Genomic DNA, 21,764 nt, shown 5'->3' with positions numbered 1-21,764 from the left:
CGCCACCACTTTCCACACTACTATCCTCCATTAAATATATGATTGTATCAATTTAGACAATATGGTAAATTACATATAGTGCAATATCAAATAATGTATATTATTCATTTTTTATCATGCACTATCATATCAGGTCTAATACTATTAAATTTAGTATTATCAAACTTTATAATATACAACGACGGACCAGATCAAACACCTCGGCCGCCTTTTGGGCATTAGCAAGCAGATTGGATCTTCTAACACTGTTTAGCAAGTTCATAAAATCCCTACAATCTGATTCACATATTACTTGTCTAATTATTGTATGGATTAAGATTAGGCATTTTTTTTTTCCATCTTTCAATAGTTAAACAACTCGAATTTTAATTTTGATGGACTATACTAAATGCTTTTAATTTTTAAGTCATGAAAACAACAGATTTCATATTATTTACACAAAAATGGCAGGGCAGTGGGAAAACATCTCCATATGATTGGGAAGGGTGCTACTAGCATTTTAGGGATACTAGCAGGAACTCACTAGTAGGTATGAGTGCTAGAGAATCTCTTGAAAAAAAGTTGTTCACCAATTGAGATTGTACTGGACACGAGTGGATTTCAACCCTTGACCCATGGAAGTTGAGAGTTAAATCCAAAACATGTAATCAGTTGTGTCAACTTAAGTTGATGACAAATTTTATGTTGTCACTATAATACTCGACCTCATATATTTCAAGAATTAAAATGACGGTTTGCTCTTTGTTTGTCTTTCACTACTTTTTATCAATCCTTTCAATATAAATATCTTTTCCTATCCATTTGATGTCCAAGTTGGTAATTTTATCTATGGTAAATTGATAATATAAGAAATTCAAGGATTGATTGGGATATGAAAATTCAGTGCCTGTTTGTAAGATGTTAAAGGAAGTGCTTAAGGAATTGCTCAAGGAAGTGCTCCATAGAATGTTGTCATGTGGGAAAGATGGAGTTAAGCTGCTGAGAAGATGAATAGAATCTTAGGTTGGATTTACTATGATTTATTGATCTATATTTCATTATAAAAATTTGCTCATGAGTGCTGAATTTGGAATTTATAATTTTGTTTGGAATGTTGACTATAATAAATCCTTTCAAAAAAAAAAAGACTAATAAATCTCTCCTGACACAAGATCCGTGAAGGCTATGGTATCACCCATAAAAATGGGGACACCGGTGTCCACCAAAATTTTGACGTGAGATTACAAATTTATCCCTTAAGTATTGTGGCGGTTTTCAACCTCCAGTAGTTGGCTGCAACAAATTTTGTCAACTTCGTTTTTCTTTCCTTCTCCCTTCGTTTGGGTTCATCTTTCTTCTGAATCAAAACATAAAACTCAACAATATCATTTAACATAACTAAATAGGAGAGTGATTGAAACCAAAGCCACCTATGGAAAAATTAAAATCGACAAAAATAAAACCCAGAACTAGAACCCATACAACATTGAAAATGAGGTTTAGGCCTGCAAATTCTAAGGAAGTCATCATCACACAACTTGCTGAAGTTTTCAATATCATAGAGAAGAAACCATATAATATACCAGAATAGATGCCCCATAGCAACATGATTTTAATTAACCTCAAGTATCAAGATTCATAATGGTGCGATTTAAAAGTAAAATCAACGATTTTGACAAATGTTGAGATAAACAATTACTTGAATGATATGCAATCACATTAAAAGGTGCTGCTCTGAAACTGTTTCCAAATCACATGTACATTATCAAACCTTCTAAAATGACACAACCATAAAGAAAAACAGATCTGGGTAGTACCTAAGAAGATGACAATTGCAAAATAGATGAAAATGACACCATCCAGAAACAGATCTGGATCAATAGATCTTGTAGTTTCTAGATCTGAATATTACAAAATAAGGCAAGAGGAGATCGCGAGGAATGTAGCATTCGGTGAGGAATATTTGAGGGAAACCGCAACGGCCGCCGAGGATCTTCGATCGGTGGCGAGTAGCGTTCGACTAGAGCCTCACACGGTGCAGCAGCGGTGAAGGAGGGACTTTGATGTGTGTGGGGATTTGGTGAGATTTTCGGACTCGATCAAAGGGGTGCGGGGTGGGGTCGCGGGGGTGGATGGTCGTCGGAGGTGGCTGCGTCGTCGGTGGAAAAGGACCAGGCTTGGGTGGAGGAGGAAGAAGGTGGCTGTGGAGGTTGGAAGGAAGAGTTTTTTTTTTTAAGTGAAGAAGAATTAGGGTTTGAAATGGGTATTTTGGTAACTTTATTAACTCAATCTGAACCATTCAATTTTTTTAATATTATATCAATGGTGGTAATTAAAGAGGTATTGGGTGTCCCCCTTTTTATAAAAGTTTTTTTGATGAGGGCACCGGTGGAACCCAAAAAAATGATGACACTGTAGTCTTCACCCACAAGATCTAGTATTTTAGAATTGTTGAAAATACATAGGAAATTTTGTCAATTTTTAAAAAAATTATGTTGACATTTTATTTTTGAAAATTTGTTAAGAAAAAATATTTTTGTGGGAGATATACTTGTTAAGTTGAGTGATAGTTCGTGCACCGATTACAACTAAGGTTGTTAAAACATGATAATGAACATTATCATCTAATATCTAATTTTAGTTTTAGATACTAAACTATTACTCATTAGTTCAAAACAAAATTGAGAGTAGAAGTGTAGAACCATCATCAAATCAAAAGTGAAAATAAGTATTCAAGTCAATTTCAATCATCAAGTATGTTGAAGAAAAAAATTGTGGCAAAAAATGTTTTTTTTTTTTGAAATGGGCAAAAAATGTTAAAAAGACATTTTCCGATGTAAAAAGAAAAACATGAAAGATAAGGATGAAGCACATGTCGCCACGTAGACCCGTGAATATAATCGGATGCAAACCTATTTATATTCCATCCTTTATTCTGCGTTTTCTGGTCCGCCCCTTCCCCATCTTCGCACTCTCCTTTTCTATCCCCTCATCATCACTGCAAAATCCTCCCCCCAAACCCTAATCAAACCACTGAACTCGCCGATTCCCAACCCACCGTCATGGCGGCTTCCACCACCAGCCAGGTCTACGTTCAGGTCATCGACGACGTCGTCAACAAGGTTCGCGATGAGTTCGTCAACAACGCCGGTCCCGGCGACGAAGTCCTCAAGGAGCTTCAATCTGTAATTTCCCACTCTCATTTCCCAAATTTATTATCATATCATGAAATTCATGTCGAAATTGATATAATCAATGACTCGGTTTGCATCAACTCTTCTCCGTTTTGAGAATCTAGGGCTTCGATCTGTGCATTTACGCGCTTTCCTTTCTGTCGAAAATCGTGACAGTGCTGTGTTGAATTTTTGTCTTTTTTGATGATTTGTGTAGATTTGGGAATCGAAGATGATTCAAGCTGGTGTGTTTCTTGGTCCAATAGAAAGGTCTGGCACTGTTAAGCCAGTGCAAGGTGGTCCGATTACGCCGGTGCATGATCTTAATGTGCCTTATACTGAGGAGTATGAAACCCCCACTGCTGAAATGCTTTTCCCCCCTGTGAGTTTTAGTCCTGAATTATCAATTTTTATAAGTTATCTCTGCCAGACTTGTTAATAGCACTATAGCGGCGCAATAGCCTACAGTGTAGCGCCCTAGGGGTTCACCGCTACTCCACTATTCACCGCTATAGCGCCGCAATAGCGCTTGAAATAGCGTTTTTTGGGCTTGCCGCTATGCTATCCGCCATTAACAACAATGATCTATGCTTTAACTTGTTTTAATGAATTTGAAATGTTGGATTGTTGATATGGGCTTTTGAATGTACAGACCCCGGCACAAACACCTATTCAAACCCCTTTGCCAGGAACTGTGGATAGCTCTATGTATAACATTCCTACTGGACCTAGTGATTACCCATCTTCTGGGAATGATTCTGGAGCCAATGTGGAGATTAAAGGTGGAAGACCCGGTCTGTACATGGTAAATCATTTTGTGACTCACTGACTCCAATATAATGGATTGCTGGTATATTTTCTTCTTAATGTATCAAGTAGCTGTCTGGCTCAGTTGATCGTCACGGTATTTTCCTGTTTAGATGTGTGTTTCTGTGTTTATTGATCTTGTATATTTAATCTTGTGCAGCAACCTCCTTCTCCATGGATGAACCCAAGGCCTTCTCTTGATGTCAATGTTGGTGAGTCCCATTTGAATTTAAAACATAAGTTTTGAATAAAATGGCTTTGCAGTAATGACTGTGTCTATTACTTTAGCTTATGTGGAAGGGCGGGACGAGGCAGACAGAGGAAATCCCAATCAACCCCTGACACAGGTAAGCAACTAGGTGAAGTCTATTAGAAAAATTGTCTATTTTCAAATTTGAATGAACCTTATGGTAGAGTTTATCTATGCCATTCCTTGGAATTATCTTGAATTTCCACTCTGACATGAAAAGAGGTAACACACTATCAAAGTAACATTTAGATATTATTGATTTTTGGGGAAACATCCAGGACTTCTTCACAATGTCCTCAGGGAAGCGAAAACGTGATGAAGTTGCTTCTCAATATAATGCTGGTGGATATATACCTCAGCAAGATGGAGCTGGAGATGCCAGATCCCGGAATTTTGAAATTGAAGTATGTTCTTTCTTCATATTGTCAATGTCAAGTTGATATTTTTTGAATTCATATTAGCATGATGCTTGCATATTGTTTGGAGTGGTTTTTTACATGATAAAATATTTTTCATCATTGTCACCCCTTATGTTTTTATTGTAAATGAGCTCATGGTATATGACGGAAGGCCTTTCCTTCAGAAGGAGACGGCACGGGGATGTAAAGAGCTATGCTATGGGCTGATCTTTTCATACTGACTTCAAATCTATGGGCCTATCCTTTTTTTATCAATTTGTTTTAGGGGCCGGATAGAGAATGAAATGCAGAAAAGAGAAGAGTTTCATATAGGAATATAAGATATTTGCATGTTCTCTGTCAAAAGAAAAAGCTTGACTTTAAGGTTCACACAGTCTTAATGTTGTCCCAGCTCGGGAAGTGGTGGGTGTGGTTGGGAGGGGATGGGGACATGTGGATCAAAGCAAGTCTGGCCATCTCTACCTGATATACATTGCATTTTTTGAAAAGTGGGCAAGATAATTATTCGACCAACTGTTGTAAAAATGGCTTTCATTTGAAAACATGTCAGATTGTGATTCTCAACTGCTGTAAGCGCTATCTCCCTGACTTGCAGCCTGTATATTTGCTTAGATGGCCATGTTACCGTATAAGTCACCAGTGTTGTCAAATAGTAGATATCGCGGCGCCATAGCATAACGCTATGAGGGCTCACCTCTACCCGCTATTTTATGCTATTTTCCGCTTTGAGGGATTGATATAGTGGATTTTTGGCTTTCCGCCATCCGCGATTAACAACACTGGGTCACGGGCTTCTTTATCTGCCCAATATTGTAAATAGTTCTTTAGGGTCCTATGAATGTAGGGATTGCTAAACTCCTCCACGCTTTCTTAAGATTTGGAGGTTAGCAACCTTCACATTTTGTTTTTGACTAAAAACCAGATTTTCTATTTCTTAAAACAGTATTACAGTAATGGATGGTCATGTCATTTTATTTTATTTTCCTTTCTGTACTGTAAGATGTCAGAAAGGAACAAAGCAATTAAATTATGAGAATGCAAAAGAAATAGAATCCTTCAGCTGGAGAGAAAGTTAATTGCTAGCCTAATTAGGTTAGAGTAAATCACGTTTTAAGACTTTAAATAATATTAGTGGAAAAAGTTTTAAAATTGAATGTTTTGAAAATATTTGGAAAAAAGTTAATGTACATGCATTTATTTGTCTGACAATTTGTTGAGGGAAATGTTTATTCAGTTACTGAACTGTGGAAAATGAAACTTTCAGCTGTATGGAGGGGGCATCTCCATTGGTGCAGGTCACCCTACTTCTAAAGAGAAAATGCCAGCACATTTGGAGAGGCCAGCTTCTCGGATTCCTCAACATGATGGACCAATTCCCTATGATGATGATGTGCTTTCTACCCCAAATGTGAGTAGTGAATATTTTTCCTCCTTCTTGCATCCATACAAGCTTGTGATGAAATACTTTGCCTTTTGTTCTTTACCCTGGCCTAATGATATGCATTTGTACATTCTTCACTGATTCTTTTTGTTTCTAGTTTCCCTGTTTTCCCCCCTACATCTATTTTTTTTTTGGTAAAAGTGTATTAAACCCTTACATATTGGATCTTTTGTAAATAGTCACCGAGTCTTTTAATTTTGGCAATTACTAATCCCTTGAAATTTGAAAATGTTTTGATAGCTGCTTTGTTTTTCTTGCTCTTTTCTTAGCCAATAATTCAGTATGAATATGAACTCAAAACTAACTTCTCTTATATTGAAAATTTTCAACACAATACTCATGTTGCTTGCTTATCTCAAAATGTTTATACACATAATCCAAAATTTTAAAAAAATGAGTCATTTCTTTGACTACAAATTAACTCCTATTTATTGATACTTTTTTTAATTTTCTATCAAAGGAGGTTAATTGCGAAATTAACAGTTAATGGGGTCTATTTGCCAAAGCACAAAAGTTATGTGCATTATTCCCTAATATTTTGGTAGGCAGGCAGTGTTGCACCTTTTTGGTGCATAAGTTGTATTCACACTCTCATGCTTGGATTTTAAAATTTGGGACAAATCTTATCATTCATACTTTTGTGTTATTTCTTGTTGAATAAAATTGAAAATGACCTTTAGCTGTGTCTTTTGGTAGAGTGGTAGACTATTTGTAAGTACTAGCTATACTAAATTAATGATTTTATATACTTACATTTGCGTGAGTCCTTTCATTTTGTTGTTACATTTGGAGGTTCAAGCACTTGGTAGGGAAGGGGAAAGGTGGCTTGGTTGTGGATATCAAAATTCTGATACCAAATCAAGTCCAATTCTTATTTGGGTTGGTGCAGATTGAGCTACAAGCTCGTTTGCACACAGACCCCTGTTTAATTCAGTGTAATCATGAGTTTTCCCCTCCCTCCCTCATCCCTGTTTATCATTGTAGATAACAGAAAGACTATAGCTCTAATTCTGAGGAAATATGCAACATTTAAGGGATTTAATGAATTTAGGTGAGTTCTTGAGATTCTTTAAATGGTTTGAATAAGTGAAGAAGGATATTGCAACATCTTCAATAACACAGAACCTGAACTAGTTGCATGTTCAACAAATTTTATGCAATGGTTCAGCCCTACTTTTAATGACTGAAAGCTCTAATTGATTGGGTGGCATGATATGTAGCAATCCCCCCTTCCCCAACTCCCAATACACACACAAGGAAAAAAGATTGGGTGGTATAATGCCAACATCAATAATTTTGTGCATGCTAGTATTTTATCTTTTAGAAATTTGAGATTTAATTGCAACAGTGTTTCATTTGATAGTTTTTTTTGTGCATTCCAAATCACCAATCTCATTGTTTTTATTTTTACTTGCTTGCAGATATATAATTATGGGGGAACGTTCACTGAAGACTACAACATTGCGAACACACCAGCACCTCCTGGTAACTTGAGAATATGGGATATGTTACTTATGCATGTGGTTCATCATATTTGTATTTACCACAGATGTTTCTGATGCATATTTTCACCTTATTTATTAGAAGTACCAGCCAGTACTCCTGCCCTTGTTGCGCAAAATGAGGTTGATGAAGAAGATGATGATGATGATGAGCCCCCACTAAATGAAAATGATGATGATGATTTTGATGATTTAGATCAGGGAGAGGATCAGAATACACAACATCTTGTTCTGGCCCAGTTTGACAAAGTAGCAACCTCTCCATTTTCTGTGAATTACATATTGAGTGTTATCACAATGTGATATAGTAATATATTTTAATGGCTCATGGTTGGAGAATCATTTCTTGAGACTAATGGATCTCTCACAACACCTTTAGGTGACGCGAACCAAGAGCAGATGGAAGTGCACACTAAAGGATGGTATCATGCACATAAACAATAAGGATATTCTCTTCAACAAGGTTTGTTAGTTGTGAAGGAGAGCAATGATATGTACTTATCCTTTGATTTCAGCTTATCGAATTTTTGCGATGGCTGATACCATGCTCTTCTGCAGGCGAATGGAGAATTTGACTTCTGACTTTGTCGGGGACTGGTCTGCCATTTAGTGGGAGTGCTTTGGTGAAGCATAATTCAGACTTGCCATTGTGTTTCGTAATCTTTCTTTGATTATAATTGTTAATTACTAAGTTAAAGCTTGAGGAAGAGGAAAGTCCTTAATACTTTCTGAGTTTCGACCTTGTTATATTGATGTTGGTGATGTACATAAAGGAAAAGTATGAGCAAATTTTGGCCTTTACCTGGATAGGGCACTCTGAGGCATTTCCTAAAGTTCGCCATTTGTTTACCTGGATAGCTAGAGTTTTATTAGCTCTGTATACTTGGTCAGTTTGTTTTTCATTCGGGACCTTATGATATTTTAGATAGTTTAAATTACCGTGTTCTCCTTATTAGCTTTTGAGCCTTAGTAAAGAACGGCGATAATGATTTCTGAAACTGACAGAAAATAAAAAAAATTAGATTGATATATAAAGATTGGAGAATTCTACAATGGCAGCGGCTTGTCATTTCTTGCTAGGGCGTTTCTACTGCCTGGTGTTATTTTCTTATTTGTTTTTTGGTAAATGGATTGTGCAAAAGAAAGAAAGAGTAGAATTTTTCGTTCGTTCTTTCTTAAAGCTGCTTTATAATGTAATGCCCTTTCTAGACCTCATTTGTATGAGTGAATCGCTATAGTTGGAGTGTTTTGGTTTTGTATCTGCAGTATTTTGGTGAAAAGCTACTGATGTACACTATTCTCCTCCGTTAGGTGATTGTGCAACAAATTTTCAAATACATCGTTGTGTTTGAATTTCTATTAAGCTCAATGTCAATTTAAGTTACACGTTTGTGAGTTTGAGATCTTTGAAATCACTCTCGCATTAATGCAAGACAAACAGCCTTTAAGATATACATCTTGTTATACAAATTTGTAAGTGTAATGTTTGGCTTGAATGTAATTGAAACTTAACTAAGCCACTAAAGATATTTGCAATTATTTCACTAAAAACAAATAGTGGGGGGAGAGCAGAAGCTCCCTCCACTTCTTTTTAAAAAAAAAAATTAATTTCTGAACCAACGTGTAGAAAGGAATGTCGCAGTTGTACAGGCTTGGGATTTGGAACTTTCCTCTGCAACTTTCTGTCAATACCTCAGAAGAAAAATCTGATTTTTTTTACTGGGTATTGTTCACAATAACACATTGTTTTTGCAAGAAGCTGCACAAAGATGAAGGCTCTGGAAATGGAGCCATAGCTGGATGTTTCCACCCTGTATTTGGAGTATTGGATTTGGAGGATGAACTCCAACCCTCATTGCCACCACTATTCTGTGCATTTGGATTTTGTTCAACAGTCTCTGCATACAGAATTTGTGGGGATATGACAAGTGGGGATAATAGAGGAATTGCATTTGAAGCCTCTCCAAAAGGGTTAGAGGGTCTCTCACTGAGAACTTTATCAATCTCAAGAGAAGCTGGAGCATGCTTCTGAAGCCTTGTAGGGCACCCTCCTGCTCTGCCTTTTGTTCTTATCAAGCTAGCTTTGTCCTCCATTTTTACAAAAAAGAAAAGCTTCTTTTTATTCTTAGAAAATTGATTGCACTAATTTGCAGGAAGTATGTTTAATGTAATTGGAAAAGGTTCATTCAAATGAGATAACAATTTGAATCAATGATCTTGTTTCATATAGGCATATCCTAATGTAGTTGCAACTTGAATGGATTTTGAAAGGAATGGTACAGAGGACAAGACAGAGGAGGAGGTAACAAGAATAACTTTCCATAGGAATCGGAGAAGAGGGTTTCAAATTTTATTGGTTCCTAGGTTTTGTAGGATGACTTGTCTCTAATCCCATTATTTGCGGAGTCAACGGCTATGGTTTTTTCAGTTTGTTGTTACTATGATTTTGTTCTCACAAGTCACAAGAATGTGGAAGCGTTTCTATCTCTACTAATGGTAATAGCCTCTGGTCCTGTATGTGGGATACATTCAAATTCAATGCAACCACTGTTCTTGTTATTGGAGGAAAGTTTGATTGTTTTCAGTTTTCACCATACAAGTGATCTGGGTTATCTTACTTTGTTATGTGTTGGTTAAATTTAGAAACTGTTACATATACTTGGTATCGAAATTGAGTATATTCTTTTCGAAACAAATTTCTCTGTAAAACTATTAGTTAAAATAAATACAGCTTTGAGCTTGTAATAAAAAAAAAAAACCAGCTTTGAGCTTCACAGCCAAACACATTTTAAAATTTTATATATATATTTTTTTATAATATCTCAAATTGTTGTAATTTGCACTAGCAATAGTCAACCAACTTTTACTTCAACCCAACAAATCTTAATAGATTTTCAATGGACCCCATAATTTATCTCTTCAACAATGCTATATGTAAACAAATAATGTAGAAATGTCAATGTGACCAAGTTAAATATGTCATTTGATTTGAGAAAATGAAGGATAATTAGCGCTTGCTTGTGTTTCTGAATTATTATCATATATTTTCGTATATTTAGCTATTTCTCATACTTATAAATTGTATTATTTATTGATTTGCTTACCCAATGGAGCTTGCTCCTCTTTTTTCAAACAAATCCAATTTATAAACCACTCATGACTCAAGAGTAACAACGCCTTCATGTATCTAACTTTTCTCTATTTATTTTTTCTTATCATTATATCCAAATTTATGCAATTATTCTTTTAAGTGTAGTTTTTGGAAATTCTTATATAATTGATTCTAAAACTAGAATCAATTTTAAGGAGAATGAGAAGTGGATCAAAACTAGCTGTAAGTCTCTTTAAGCTTAAGAGTTTTCAATGAAATGAAATTTTGACATAATTTTGTTTTAAAGACCGGCAGTTTAACTACCCTACGGAAATTACAGGACAGCCTGAAATAAAATAAGACCATTCATACACACCTTATTTGAATTAATTTAGAATGGAACCTTCCAAAATCAATCAATGAGTTAAAAAATATCTTGGGTAGTGTCATTGTGCATCACACTACATTCTCACTCACATGCTGTCTCTTGTTCTTGCTGCCTCCAATGGCATCATCATCAACTACTCTCTTCAATTTCACCCTATCATCTAACTCACTTCTTCACCATCAAAGGACAAAGAGTTCAAAACCTCTTCTCTCTTCCTCTCGCATCATCAACCAACACACTGTTTCTTCCATTAACCACCATTTGGTTCCCACACGCGTCACATATCCACTTCTTCCTTCTTCTTCTGCTCCTAACAGCAGATTCCACGTGAGGTCCCAGAAGCAGAAGGTGTATTCTGCTGGAGGAAAATCGGAGCCGCTTGCTTCTGATGCAAAATACCAAGAGGAATTCTCTTGGTCTTCTGTGATTCTTCCGTACGTTTCTGTCACTGTTCCTTCCTTCATTCATTTTTAATTTCTAATGCAATGCTGGGTAGTACAAGTGAATAGCATACAAGTGTTGTTGTGTGTGGATAAATGTTTTGTGATTAATGTGTGCTCTTTCTTGCTGCATAGACACTGAAAGTAACCACTTACATGAAATCTAAACTTTGATGAGTTAAGTAGCAAGCTTTAAGACACTTGACTGAATTTCAATTTAGCTTAGGATTGATTCAACAACATATGTAAAACTGTAGTTCTTAGAGTTGATTGATCAGGATCATGATCATTATGGCCTTGAATTGAGAACTTACCAGGTATAAATTAACCACAAAAGCTAATTCAATGAGAAGAACTGTCCAAGTCATTATGAGGAGAACTTTGGGCATATTTGTCAAAGTGGGATCTTAACTTAAGTAACATATCAAAGTGTTTATTAAACTTGGTGCTAATACTTTGCTTCTAGAGCTGAGGCAGGACTAACTAATGATTTGGAACTAATATACAGGGAGCTATGCCTGATTAATTGTACTTAAGTTACCTTATTCCACTGTCAGAAAAGCATCAATCCTAGCTTAGTCATCAAGCATTGCAAATTTTAAAATATATGAGCTCCTGGTGTGCCTATGTCAATTAATTAGGGCTTTGTTTCAAAATTTAGGTTTTTGTTCCCTGCATTAGGTGGCTTGTTATTTGGTTATGATATCGGTGCCACCTCCGGTGCTACAATTTCACTGCAGGTAAGTTTGTTACTCAATGTCTATCAATTAAATTTTGTTCTGTTGTTAGTGTGGTAACGTCAGTAATTGATTTTTCATATTTTTTATTTGGATTCACAGTCACCTGAGCTTAGTGGGATAACTTGGTTCAATCTTTCTTCCATTCAGCTTGGACTTGTGGTATGACTCCTGCATCATAGCTGACCAACATCTTTCAAATTTATGGAAAAGTCATTGCCATATTTATTAATTAGAATTTAACTCCTAACATCAAATATAGGTCAGTGGTTCCCTATATGGGGCTCTTCTTGGCTCAATTCTTGCATTTGCTGTTGCTGATTTCCTTGGTAAGTTCTTTGGTTACATATATTAACCAGAAACTGAAGCTTCTTTTGATTCTCATTTTCCTTTCTGAATATATCAACTTTGCTGAAACATTAGGGAGGAAACGGCAACTTATTGTTGCAGCCTTGTTGTATATACTTGGTGGTGCAATCACTGCTGCTGCACCAGAACTTAATGTCCTCTTAGCAGGAAGGCTGCTTTATGGGCTTGGTATTGGTTTGGTAGGCTATGTCGAACCATGACACTTACTGTAATATTGATAATTCCTGCACCATCTTACAAGAGAAATGAATTACAGGCCATGCATGGGGCTCCTTTATATATAGCAGAAACTTGTCCATCACAAATCCGTGGGACTCTAGTATCACTAAAAGAGCTCTTCATTGTCCTGGGGATTCTGGTATTACATTTTTCCTTCTCTGAATTTTTATTTGACTAAATAATTTACTGATGTGGGAACTAAACTATTGTGCAGGGGGGCTATTTTGTCGGAAGCTTTCAGATTAGTTCAGTTGGGGGATGGCGATTCATGTATGGATTTAGTGCTCCAGTTGCCGTGTTAATGGGACTTGGAATGTGGACTCTCCCCGCTTCTCCACGGTGGTTGCTTCTCAAAGCAGTGCAAGGAAAAGGTTCTTTTCAAGATTTGAAGGAAAAGGCAATTTTTTCCCTGAGCAAATTAAGGGGCCGACCACCCGGTGATAAAGAATCCGAGAGGCAAATAGAAGAGACCCTTGTCTCATTGAAGTCTGCCTATAAAGATCAGGAATCCGAGGGCAATTTCTTAGAGGTTTTTCAGGGTCCTAATCTGAAAGCCTTCATAATTGGTGGGGGGCTAGTCTTATTTCAACAGGTTGTTCCATTTCAAATCTTCAATGCAATGAGTCTTTCCATAATTATCATAATTATGTTTGCACGCTTCCAGTTTACTCATGTTATATTGAAGGAAATATGGAGAGTTCTTTCTGCTATTTGTCTGACTAGACTCCTTATTACAATAGATAACAGGTCAACCTAGTGTTCTGTATTATGCAGGTTCAATTCTCCAGGTACTTTACATTTACACTCTATTGTAAATGAGATTTTCTGTTTTTACATCTTGATCACTTTAGATTATATTCTGTCCTTTATGTCCAGAGTGCTGGATTTTCAGCTGCATCTGATGCTACTAAAGTTTCAGTTGTTATCGGCTTATTCAAGGTATACCTACTTACTTGAATTTTACCTACCTGAGAAAAGCGACCCCTTTATCACACTGGTAATAACTTGTTTCGTGATTGAACAACATGTAGTTACTAATGACATGGGTTGCTGTCCTAAAAGTAGATGATCTTGGGAGAAGACCTCTGCTGATTGCAGGCGTCAGTGGCATAGTAGGAATTCAATCAACAAATCCATACAGTACTTCATTGCAACTTGTCAAATGCAAATGGTTATTCCTTTTTTGTATACTTTTGTAGGGTCTCTCTTTAGGTCTCCTGTCTGCTTATTATAAATTTCTTGGAGGATTCCCACTTGTTGCTGTTGGAGCTTTACTTCTTTATGTTGGTTGCTACCAGGTAAAGGTTTTTAAGTCATTGGTCCAGCTTCCTTTTCTTGTCATGTTCAACTTGAATATAAGTCCTGTTCTGTAGTATTAATTAACTTTGGCCATACAATTGGGACTCTAGGATATAGGCCTCGTTTGGAAGAACTCATTTGAACTTATCTTATAGCATAAGGGCTAATGTAAGTGTTGAGGAGACCTTATGTAAATACCTATAAGTTGATTTGAGCTTGCTTATTTTCATAAGCTATTCACATTAGCTCATGAGTAAGAGCTTATACTTATCCATAACCTATTTTCAGCTTATTTCATTAAGTTTATCTAATTAACTTATGAATAAGCCCTTATTTCCATAAGCGCTTAATTAAACTGTTCACCCAAACGCACTCATAGATTTTCATGAAATTCAATTCAGAGACCTCCGTGTCAATAAAAGGAAGAACCTTGCAATAATTCATATTTAATATTACCACTGTCCTTGAGTCAATGCGGTTTAAAGTGTTGTAGGAGATTTATGCCAAATTGCATTTGTATTGCAGATATCATTTGGGCCAATAAGCTGGCTTATGGTATCAGAAATCTTCCCAATTCGCACTAGAGGACGGGGGATTAGTCTGGCTGTTCTTACCAACTTTGCTTCAAATGCTGTCGTCACCTTTGCATTCTCACCATTAAAGGTTTTCAATTCTTTTGTTGAAGATAACTTTATATCATTTTTAACTTTGTCTGAGTGCTTTTGGAGTTTATATCTATGTTCACTTGTTCTACAGGAGCTTCTAGGAGCTGAGAACCTTTTTCTCCTTTTTGGTGCCATTTCTTTAGTGGCACTTCTGTTCGTTATATTTTCTGTCCCTGAGACTAAAGGCTTGAGCTTAGAAGAAATAGAATCCAAAATCTTGAAGTGACAGCTTAAACTAGCACTTTTTGCTGTGAGCACGGTAAAGTTTGTAACCTCTTGTATATCTCCTGTATGGGATTTGATGGTGATGAAAATGTTTGCAGTAACACGATTGTATCTAACCAAGATACTCAAATCACATAAGGGCGCAGGCTAATGATTTTATTATCCATGTTGAATACAAATATACAATGCATTGTCCAGGTCATTACACCCAGAACACCCTTTATTACATACAAATGGAATTTTACAAATACAAGGGAAATTATCTTCCAGCCTAATTCTCAGGTACATACAAAAAAGGGTTGAACAAAAGATGAATACATACACAATAGTACAAATTGCAGAAAACACATCATGGAGACTTTCAATTTGCCTGAAGAATTCTGCCATGGTTTTCTTCCTGAGCCACTGCATATTTACAAAGATCAGATGAAATATATGTTTATGCTGAGATAAAATAATTTTTATGGAGAAAGCATAACGTTCAATTATATATCATATTATGATCCGGTTGGTACTTTACCTTCTTGAGCATTGGAAGATACTGGAAGTTGAGATGAAGCTCGAGTTGCAGTGGAAGATGCTGGGGTTTGAGATGAACTGGTAATTGTCGTGTTTGCGTCTACATACTTGTTTGGTTGCTCATTTCGGAGCAAAGAAGTAACAGCTTCTCTAACCTTCTCCATCACACCTGCATCACCAGGAGTTCTCTTAGGACTCATTGCTTCAGATATCACCTTAGACAGAGCCTTGTCATCTTCCCCTGGCTCAAACTTGTTCAAAAAATACTCTTTCATGGAAACACCCTTGTCCCATAATTGCGAGCTGGTGGGACTGGTGCTCTTTCCGATTGGCGGAGCAGACGAGGGGGATGGAGGTGGTGCAGCTGCAGCTGCCGAAGGCGATGAAGTTCGAGTTGAAATTGAAGAAGTTTGGGAGGGCAACTTTGCAGGAGGGGTACGCGGAGCAGCAGTACCAATTGACGAAGAAAAGTGATGAGTTATTAGAGGTGCAGCAGTTAGTGAAGATGAAGTGTGATGTTCTGCAGATTTGGAAACAGTAAGGTCTTGAAGTTTGGATGTTAAAGCCTTAGCTGCATCTGATCCTTCAAAATGAGCTGGTTTCAGTTTCTCAGCTACGTTTTTTGCCGTTGTCTTGTTTCGATCCGGAAGTGTAGTAGTAGCAGCAGCAGCAGCCTTTGAAGTTGTTGTTTTAGGTTGTGTTGTTCTCATGGACTGGGAATGACCTAGTGACTTTTCTCGATTTTGTTTGTCATAGTTTGACATAACATGCTTCTCAGGGACTGCAGAGGTAGCTCTTGAATGGAGTGTACCATTTTCCTTGTATCCTGCAGGTGCCTTCTCTGATTCATACACTGAAAACAATAGTTTGACATAACAATGTGAATATAAAAAGAAGGAAGAAAAGAAAAGACAAATCTTTAAGAATGTTTATGGTTTTGTTTCAAATTGCGGTCCGCAACTGCTATTGCGGCCTCAATGTAATGGGTTTTGGAGACACCACATCAACGTCAGGCCACATCAGCCTGCATTTGTCCGCAACTCCACAGCGCAGCAGCAGCTGCGACAGTAATTTAGAACTTTAAGAGTCTTGTTGGAATGTTTATCATGATTACCTGGGGCTCCACGGTATTCAGCATCTTCTTCTGCACCATCACCTTCTAAGATAGCACCTGATGTGGGGCTATTAGCGTTCCCATCCTCTTGTTTTTTCTTGCTGAGGCTGTGGCGTAGTTTCTTGGCCTTCTCCTTCACTTTGGTGAGGACTGATTTTTTCTGATTCTGGCTATTGTCTTCTTCTGTATCACGGTGCCTCAACCTGCTGAAGAAAGGGGAGGATGGCGAGGAGGAAATGGCGGAGGAGGAGGGGGAGCAGGTTGGTGACAGCTTAGACTTTGAGTTTGGAGCTGAGTGTGAACCTTCTCCTGCTGTATTGTGAGTCCAAATTGGAACTTAAAATTAGAATGACAATGCTACTTGATTAAAAAAATATTGATTTGCAAAGGTGAGTATGAAAAAAAAAATGGAAATAATCAATGGTTGGATTTTGATAAAGGTTTTTTTTAAGAGAATTGTATAACCATTTTCCTTCTCAACCAATCATCTTTTTTTAAAACTTATGCAATGATTCTTTGTCACATTGATTCTTTGCAATTTTTCTACAGAATGTGTGTGTTTAAGTACAAGTCGAATGCAATGTGAACCGACTTTCTTCATAAATTTACCTCTGAGGAGCTGTTCCGTGGTATTAATGGTTGGAGTTTTTAAAGAGGCATCAACTTGCCTCTGGGGGCGTTCGAGCTGAGCCATTTCTCTTCTCTGACTGATTTTTTAGATTGCAATAATTTGTGTCAATCTTTGAATAACTCTGCTTTTATATTAATTTGTTCTTTCTGTATACAACAAGAGGCAGAAATTTAACACAAAATGAACCGCGCTCGTGTAATTGCTTCCGGAGTTCTTGCACTATGCAATGATCAACAAGCCTCTTAGTCCCACACCGTTGAGTTTCACTCATGGACTCCTTTTCAACACGTGTAGACTAATTTTCGCTTGTTAAATACTCAACCTTTTAAATAAGTACTCACCAAAATTGGTAAATTTGACCAAGTCAATTAAAATTTTGTTGAACCTATTCAACTCTATTTTTTTCCATTATAAAGAAAATATTTTTTTCTTCTATCATATCCTATATTCCTATTCTATTTGTATACTATTACCGAAACAAAAAATTGACAACTCCAACAAGTGTTACTCCCCCATTCTATATATTTTTTGATTTTCTTCATAAACTTTCTCTCTCATACTATAATTAGTAGGTAGATGATGTCATATTTATATTTTCCGATTTTTTTCGTAATTTAAATATTAAATAATTTCATATTTTCAAAAATGATTAATGGATTAATATTGCATTAAATAGTTACTTATCACATTAGAATAATTAACAAAAATAAATTATGACTTTTTTCAAAAATAACTACTGTATTAATTTGACATTTAATGGTTTTTAATGACAATAAAATAATTAATAAAAGTCAATTGTGAATTTTTTGTCATTAAGATGTATGCTGATAAAGTCTTTATTTTAGTGATTATGGTTATTTTTTATATAAAAAGATTGAATGTAATATTTTATGTTCAAAATGGTATCAAATATGTCATAAAAATTGATATCAAATCGTTTTAAAAGATTGGTTTGAAAATTAACTCAATAATTTTGTATTTTATGTTTTCGTATATACATCTCGAAGATTAAAATGATTTTGGTATATTGATTCAAAGTCTAACAAATTAGAAAAAAAAAATGAATTAGAATGTAACTAGGATTATAAAAAACAACTTAAATAGGTAATATACGTATTTATAAAAAAAAAGAAAATATTAAATGTCTGATGTATGTCGACAAATTACTCTTACTCCATCTATGCATGACACAAGATCAATATTAGTAGTTACTACTTCTTCAACTCTAATACCATGTAAATGTTCCAAATTCTGTCAATAGGAAAAAATGACAAATAAATACGAATTATTGACGTAAAACAAATAAAGAAGTATTTAAAATAACCTATTTTACAACCTCTTTGTGGTTTGCTTGTTATCTTGGTAGGAGAGTAGATTGTATTACCTCAATGCAGGGCACGACCAAACTCTAATGCTATGCATGTTAAGGCAAGAACAACAACATTTGTTACCATTCCCGCCAGAAACGAGAGAACCAAACACTACTTAAAGTCCAAAAACCTAACAGATGCTCCGAAATCCCAACCCAATGAAGCTCCTCCGTCTTTCACTCACCACCACCACCAATACCTTACGCCACATGCTCCGAAACGGCGTGATCCGTGGCTTCGCGTCTGGGTGGTTGAAAGCAACGACTGAGAAGGGTGTGGAGCCGAGTTCGATTGGTGTCCACCCGATTATTCACAAGTTGGTAATGGAAAATAAGATAATAAAGGCTAAGGAGTTGCTTGCGGAGGTGAATCGGATGGGTTTGGCCCTTGATGAGAGGACTTACAAGAATCTCATTCAGTTTTTCTTTAGGTATGAGTCCTTATGAGGTTTTGAATGAAATGGTTGCGAATGGCTTACCGCCCTCGGTTGCCATATACAACACCCTTCTTCATGAATATTGCCGTGGGGGGAGCGAGACCAGGGTTGAGGAAGATTTCTGATCAGTGTTTGACTATCCCAAGTTATATAGTATATGATATTCTGATAGAGAACTGCAGTAATAATGAATTTAAGAGTGTGGTAGGACTTGTGAAAGGTTTCAGCATGAGGGGTTTAGTGAATGAAGCAGCCAGAGCTCATGACACAATGGTTCAGGGGAACTATAAAGTATAAACCAGATGCAGCAGTTTATAATCTATTAATATTTGATCATTGTAGATCCCTTAATGTTGATAAGGCGTATAACATGTACAAGGAGATGGTGCATTATGGTTTTGCTCCTCATATGTTCTCTGTACTTGCTCTTATTAAAGCTCTATGTCATGATGGAAGGCACAATGAGATGCATTGGGTAGTTCAAAACACATTGAGGAGCTGTAATCTCAATGATTCTGAGCTACTTAAAGTACTTGATGAAATTGATGTCAGGAAATGTGAAATTCATGCTCTTCAGCACGTGCTAGCTGAAATAGCCATGGATAGCCTGTTACTTGATGGTGGAAAGTGTTCATATGCTTCAGCATCGCATCATGGCCGCTTCACTCCCACCACCATTAATTTGTGTTCTTGATTTTTGTACTAAGTGGTAAATCTTGTTTCTTCTACTTCTTTTCGTAATGAGATTTGGGGTTCAGTATTTTTGTTGTTGATTTGGGATTTGGGAATTTTCTGTAAATTACATGCTTGATTTGTGTTTTGGGAATTGTTGTTTGCTTCATTACCCAATAGCCAGTACTTCCTTTTCTCTATGCTACTTCTCCTTTCATATAGAATAATATTATTTGTTTTCTGTTAGAATTAGGGCCCAAAATAATGTTAGTTGCTTTATTTTAATTTTTTTAACACATTTAAGAATTGAAATATTTTGCTGCCTTTTAACTTGCTACCATAATGTTTATCCATGGTTTCATTGTCATTGAAACAGGTCTCCAAGATGTCTTTCCCTACAAATTCTGCTGTTTAACTTGCTCACAATACTTTTTTATTAACCTCCTTCTTTTATTCATACTAAAGAGTTAAGACATATGTTGTCTTTATGATCAGAACATGCTTCTCCAATGAAAAAATGTGAGCTGGTCAACCATTTTCTGATGCAAATTAAATGGTGTTGGACAGTGAGTGGTCTGTCCCAGTGGTTATTTGAGACTCAATTGACAGTGAGTGGTCTGGTTATTTGAGACAAAATTGCAAGATATTGGTTTCTAGCATATTTTGTATGCTTGAAAGAATGAGTAGAGTTGCAGATATCCATCATGGTCGAGTGAATATTTACAGATCTTTCAGTAAGTTGTGATTTATCAAGGATGTGATTGTATTGCACTTGATTAAAGACGAGTTTTTTTTAGGCTTAATCAAGTTTTTGGTCCCCAACCTTTGTCATAAATATGGCTTTAGTCCCTCGCCGGAGTAAAGGTGGGGATTGGTCCCCAGTTTTTGGTAAAATAGTTGGCTTTGGTCCTTCCGGCCGGTTAGGTCAACGCCGGAGCTCCGCCAGCTGAGGTGGCCTTGCCACGTCAATTAATGAGGTCCACGTGGCTTTTTATTATTTTTCATTTAAAAAAATAAAATTTTAAACACCATTAATCTCCACTAATTAACCCTACTAATTATTAAAATAACTAATAATTTAATTTCAATTATTAAAATGATTAATTAATTCATCATCTAACATCTGCACATCCTCCTCTTCATCTTCAACATCTTACATCATCATCTTCCTCTTTCACTAACAAACACTCACCACCAGGTTGTGTGACTCATCATTAATAATTATTCAGGACAAGAATCTAAATACACAAACCCTTAAATTGTGAAGATTCATAGCTTGCCCAAACAAAAGGTACAAAACAAATCAAATGATCAAAAGCAAATCAATTTGCTTAGACACGAGATCTCTGTGTTTGCACAAAAATTCCAGGAACTCTTTCCATAATCCCCACCCCAATCCCTTCCCCCTTTTCCAGCAAACCCTAACCCTCCTTCTGACCCTCCTTCTCCTTCTTCCAACAACCCCGCCGCGCTGAGCACCACCGCCAACCACCAATAAACCCCAAAATATCCCAAAAACCCAGCCCCGATCCGGTCTAGAGTTCCTCTTGATTGTGGGTCAGAAGTGATATAGAGAAATCAGGAAAGGAAGAACGCGGGAGCAGATCCGGTCTTCCAGCGCCTGGTTCTGGAAGCAGATGAGCGCGGCGGTGTCGCCGGCGTTGCGGAGGAAGAAGAGCGCCGCCACGGTCACAACGAGGACCAGAAGAACGATGGGGCTTTTGATTTGGATTTGGAATTGAAGAACGATCTTGGACCTTCATTGAGAAAAATCGTTATGATTGTTGTTTTATGTGTGTGTGTGTGTGTGAGACTCTGTGTGCAGAAGAATGATCGGAGGTTCTTGCTTCATTTTTCGTGTTTTGAGAAAATGAGTTTTGTGGGTGGAGAAGAGAAGAGGCAAATCTGGTATATGATGCTGATAATGATGAAGAAGATGGAATAAATGAAGATAATATGATTTTGTTAACTAATTTTAATATTTAATTATTAGTTTCAGCTTTAAAAAATAATTAATA

General features: G+C 36.5%; 4 protein-coding genes across 5 annotated transcripts; 2 read left to right on the top strand and 2 right to left on the bottom strand.

Moving 5' to 3' along the window:
• Nucleotides 1-2,909: 2,909 nt before the first annotated feature.
• Nucleotides 2,910-8,509, top strand: LOC130747279 (transcription initiation factor IIA large subunit-like). The gene is made up of 11 exons (XM_057600157.1): nucleotides 2,910-3,164; nucleotides 3,370-3,534; nucleotides 3,805-3,957; nucleotides 4,120-4,171; nucleotides 4,248-4,306; nucleotides 4,488-4,613; nucleotides 5,893-6,036; nucleotides 7,491-7,554; nucleotides 7,654-7,820; nucleotides 7,951-8,034; nucleotides 8,130-8,509. The coding sequence occupies exons 1-11, from the start codon at nucleotides 3,042-3,044 to the stop codon at nucleotides 8,151-8,153; spliced, it is 1,161 nt and encodes a 386-aa protein (XP_057456140.1). The 5' UTR covers nucleotides 2,910-3,041; the 3' UTR covers nucleotides 8,154-8,509.
• A 778-nt stretch (nucleotides 8,510-9,287) lies between these two features.
• Nucleotides 9,288-9,665, bottom strand: LOC130744996 (uncharacterized). Its single transcript, XM_057597152.1, has one exon. The coding sequence runs from the start codon at nucleotides 9,663-9,665 to the stop codon at nucleotides 9,288-9,290; it is 378 nt and encodes a 125-aa protein (XP_057453135.1).
• A 1,425-nt stretch (nucleotides 9,666-11,090) lies between these two features.
• LOC130747277 (D-xylose-proton symporter-like 3, chloroplastic) lies at nucleotides 11,091-15,168 on the top strand. Its single transcript, XM_057600154.1, has 13 exons — nucleotides 11,091-11,484; nucleotides 12,152-12,230; nucleotides 12,330-12,389; nucleotides 12,490-12,556; nucleotides 12,651-12,775; nucleotides 12,853-12,954; nucleotides 13,030-13,407; nucleotides 13,556-13,603; nucleotides 13,692-13,754; nucleotides 13,847-13,927; nucleotides 14,015-14,113; nucleotides 14,640-14,777; nucleotides 14,871-15,168. Exons 1-13 carry the CDS (start codon nucleotides 11,168-11,170, stop codon nucleotides 15,003-15,005), a joined length of 1,692 nt encoding a protein of 563 aa, XP_057456137.1. The 5' UTR covers nucleotides 11,091-11,167; the 3' UTR covers nucleotides 15,006-15,168.
• A 41-nt stretch (nucleotides 15,169-15,209) lies between these two features.
• Nucleotides 15,210-17,401, bottom strand: LOC130747278 (uncharacterized). Of its 2 annotated transcripts, none has more exons than XM_057600156.1 (4): nucleotides 17,247-17,401; nucleotides 16,638-16,946; nucleotides 15,525-16,376; nucleotides 15,210-15,409 (listed from the first exon to the last, which is right to left on the bottom strand). In XM_057600156.1, exons 1-4 carry the CDS (start codon nucleotides 17,329-17,331, stop codon nucleotides 15,366-15,368), a joined length of 1,290 nt encoding a protein of 429 aa, XP_057456139.1. In that variant the 5' UTR covers nucleotides 17,332-17,401; the 3' UTR covers nucleotides 15,210-15,365. The 2 variants fall into 2 exon arrangements, with proteins under 2 accessions (XP_057456139.1, XP_057456138.1); XM_057600155.1 differs by having other exon boundaries at nucleotides 16,638-16,949; nucleotides 17,247-17,387.
• Between the last annotated feature and the right edge of the window lie 4,363 nt (nucleotides 17,402-21,764).

This window comes from Lotus japonicus, chromosome 3 (genome assembly GCF_012489685.1).
Source record: "Lotus japonicus ecotype B-129 chromosome 3, LjGifu_v1.2".
Taxonomy (NCBI): domain Eukaryota; kingdom Viridiplantae; phylum Streptophyta; class Magnoliopsida; order Fabales; family Fabaceae; genus Lotus; species Lotus japonicus.
This window is presented reverse-complemented; position numbering and strand designations above follow the sequence as displayed.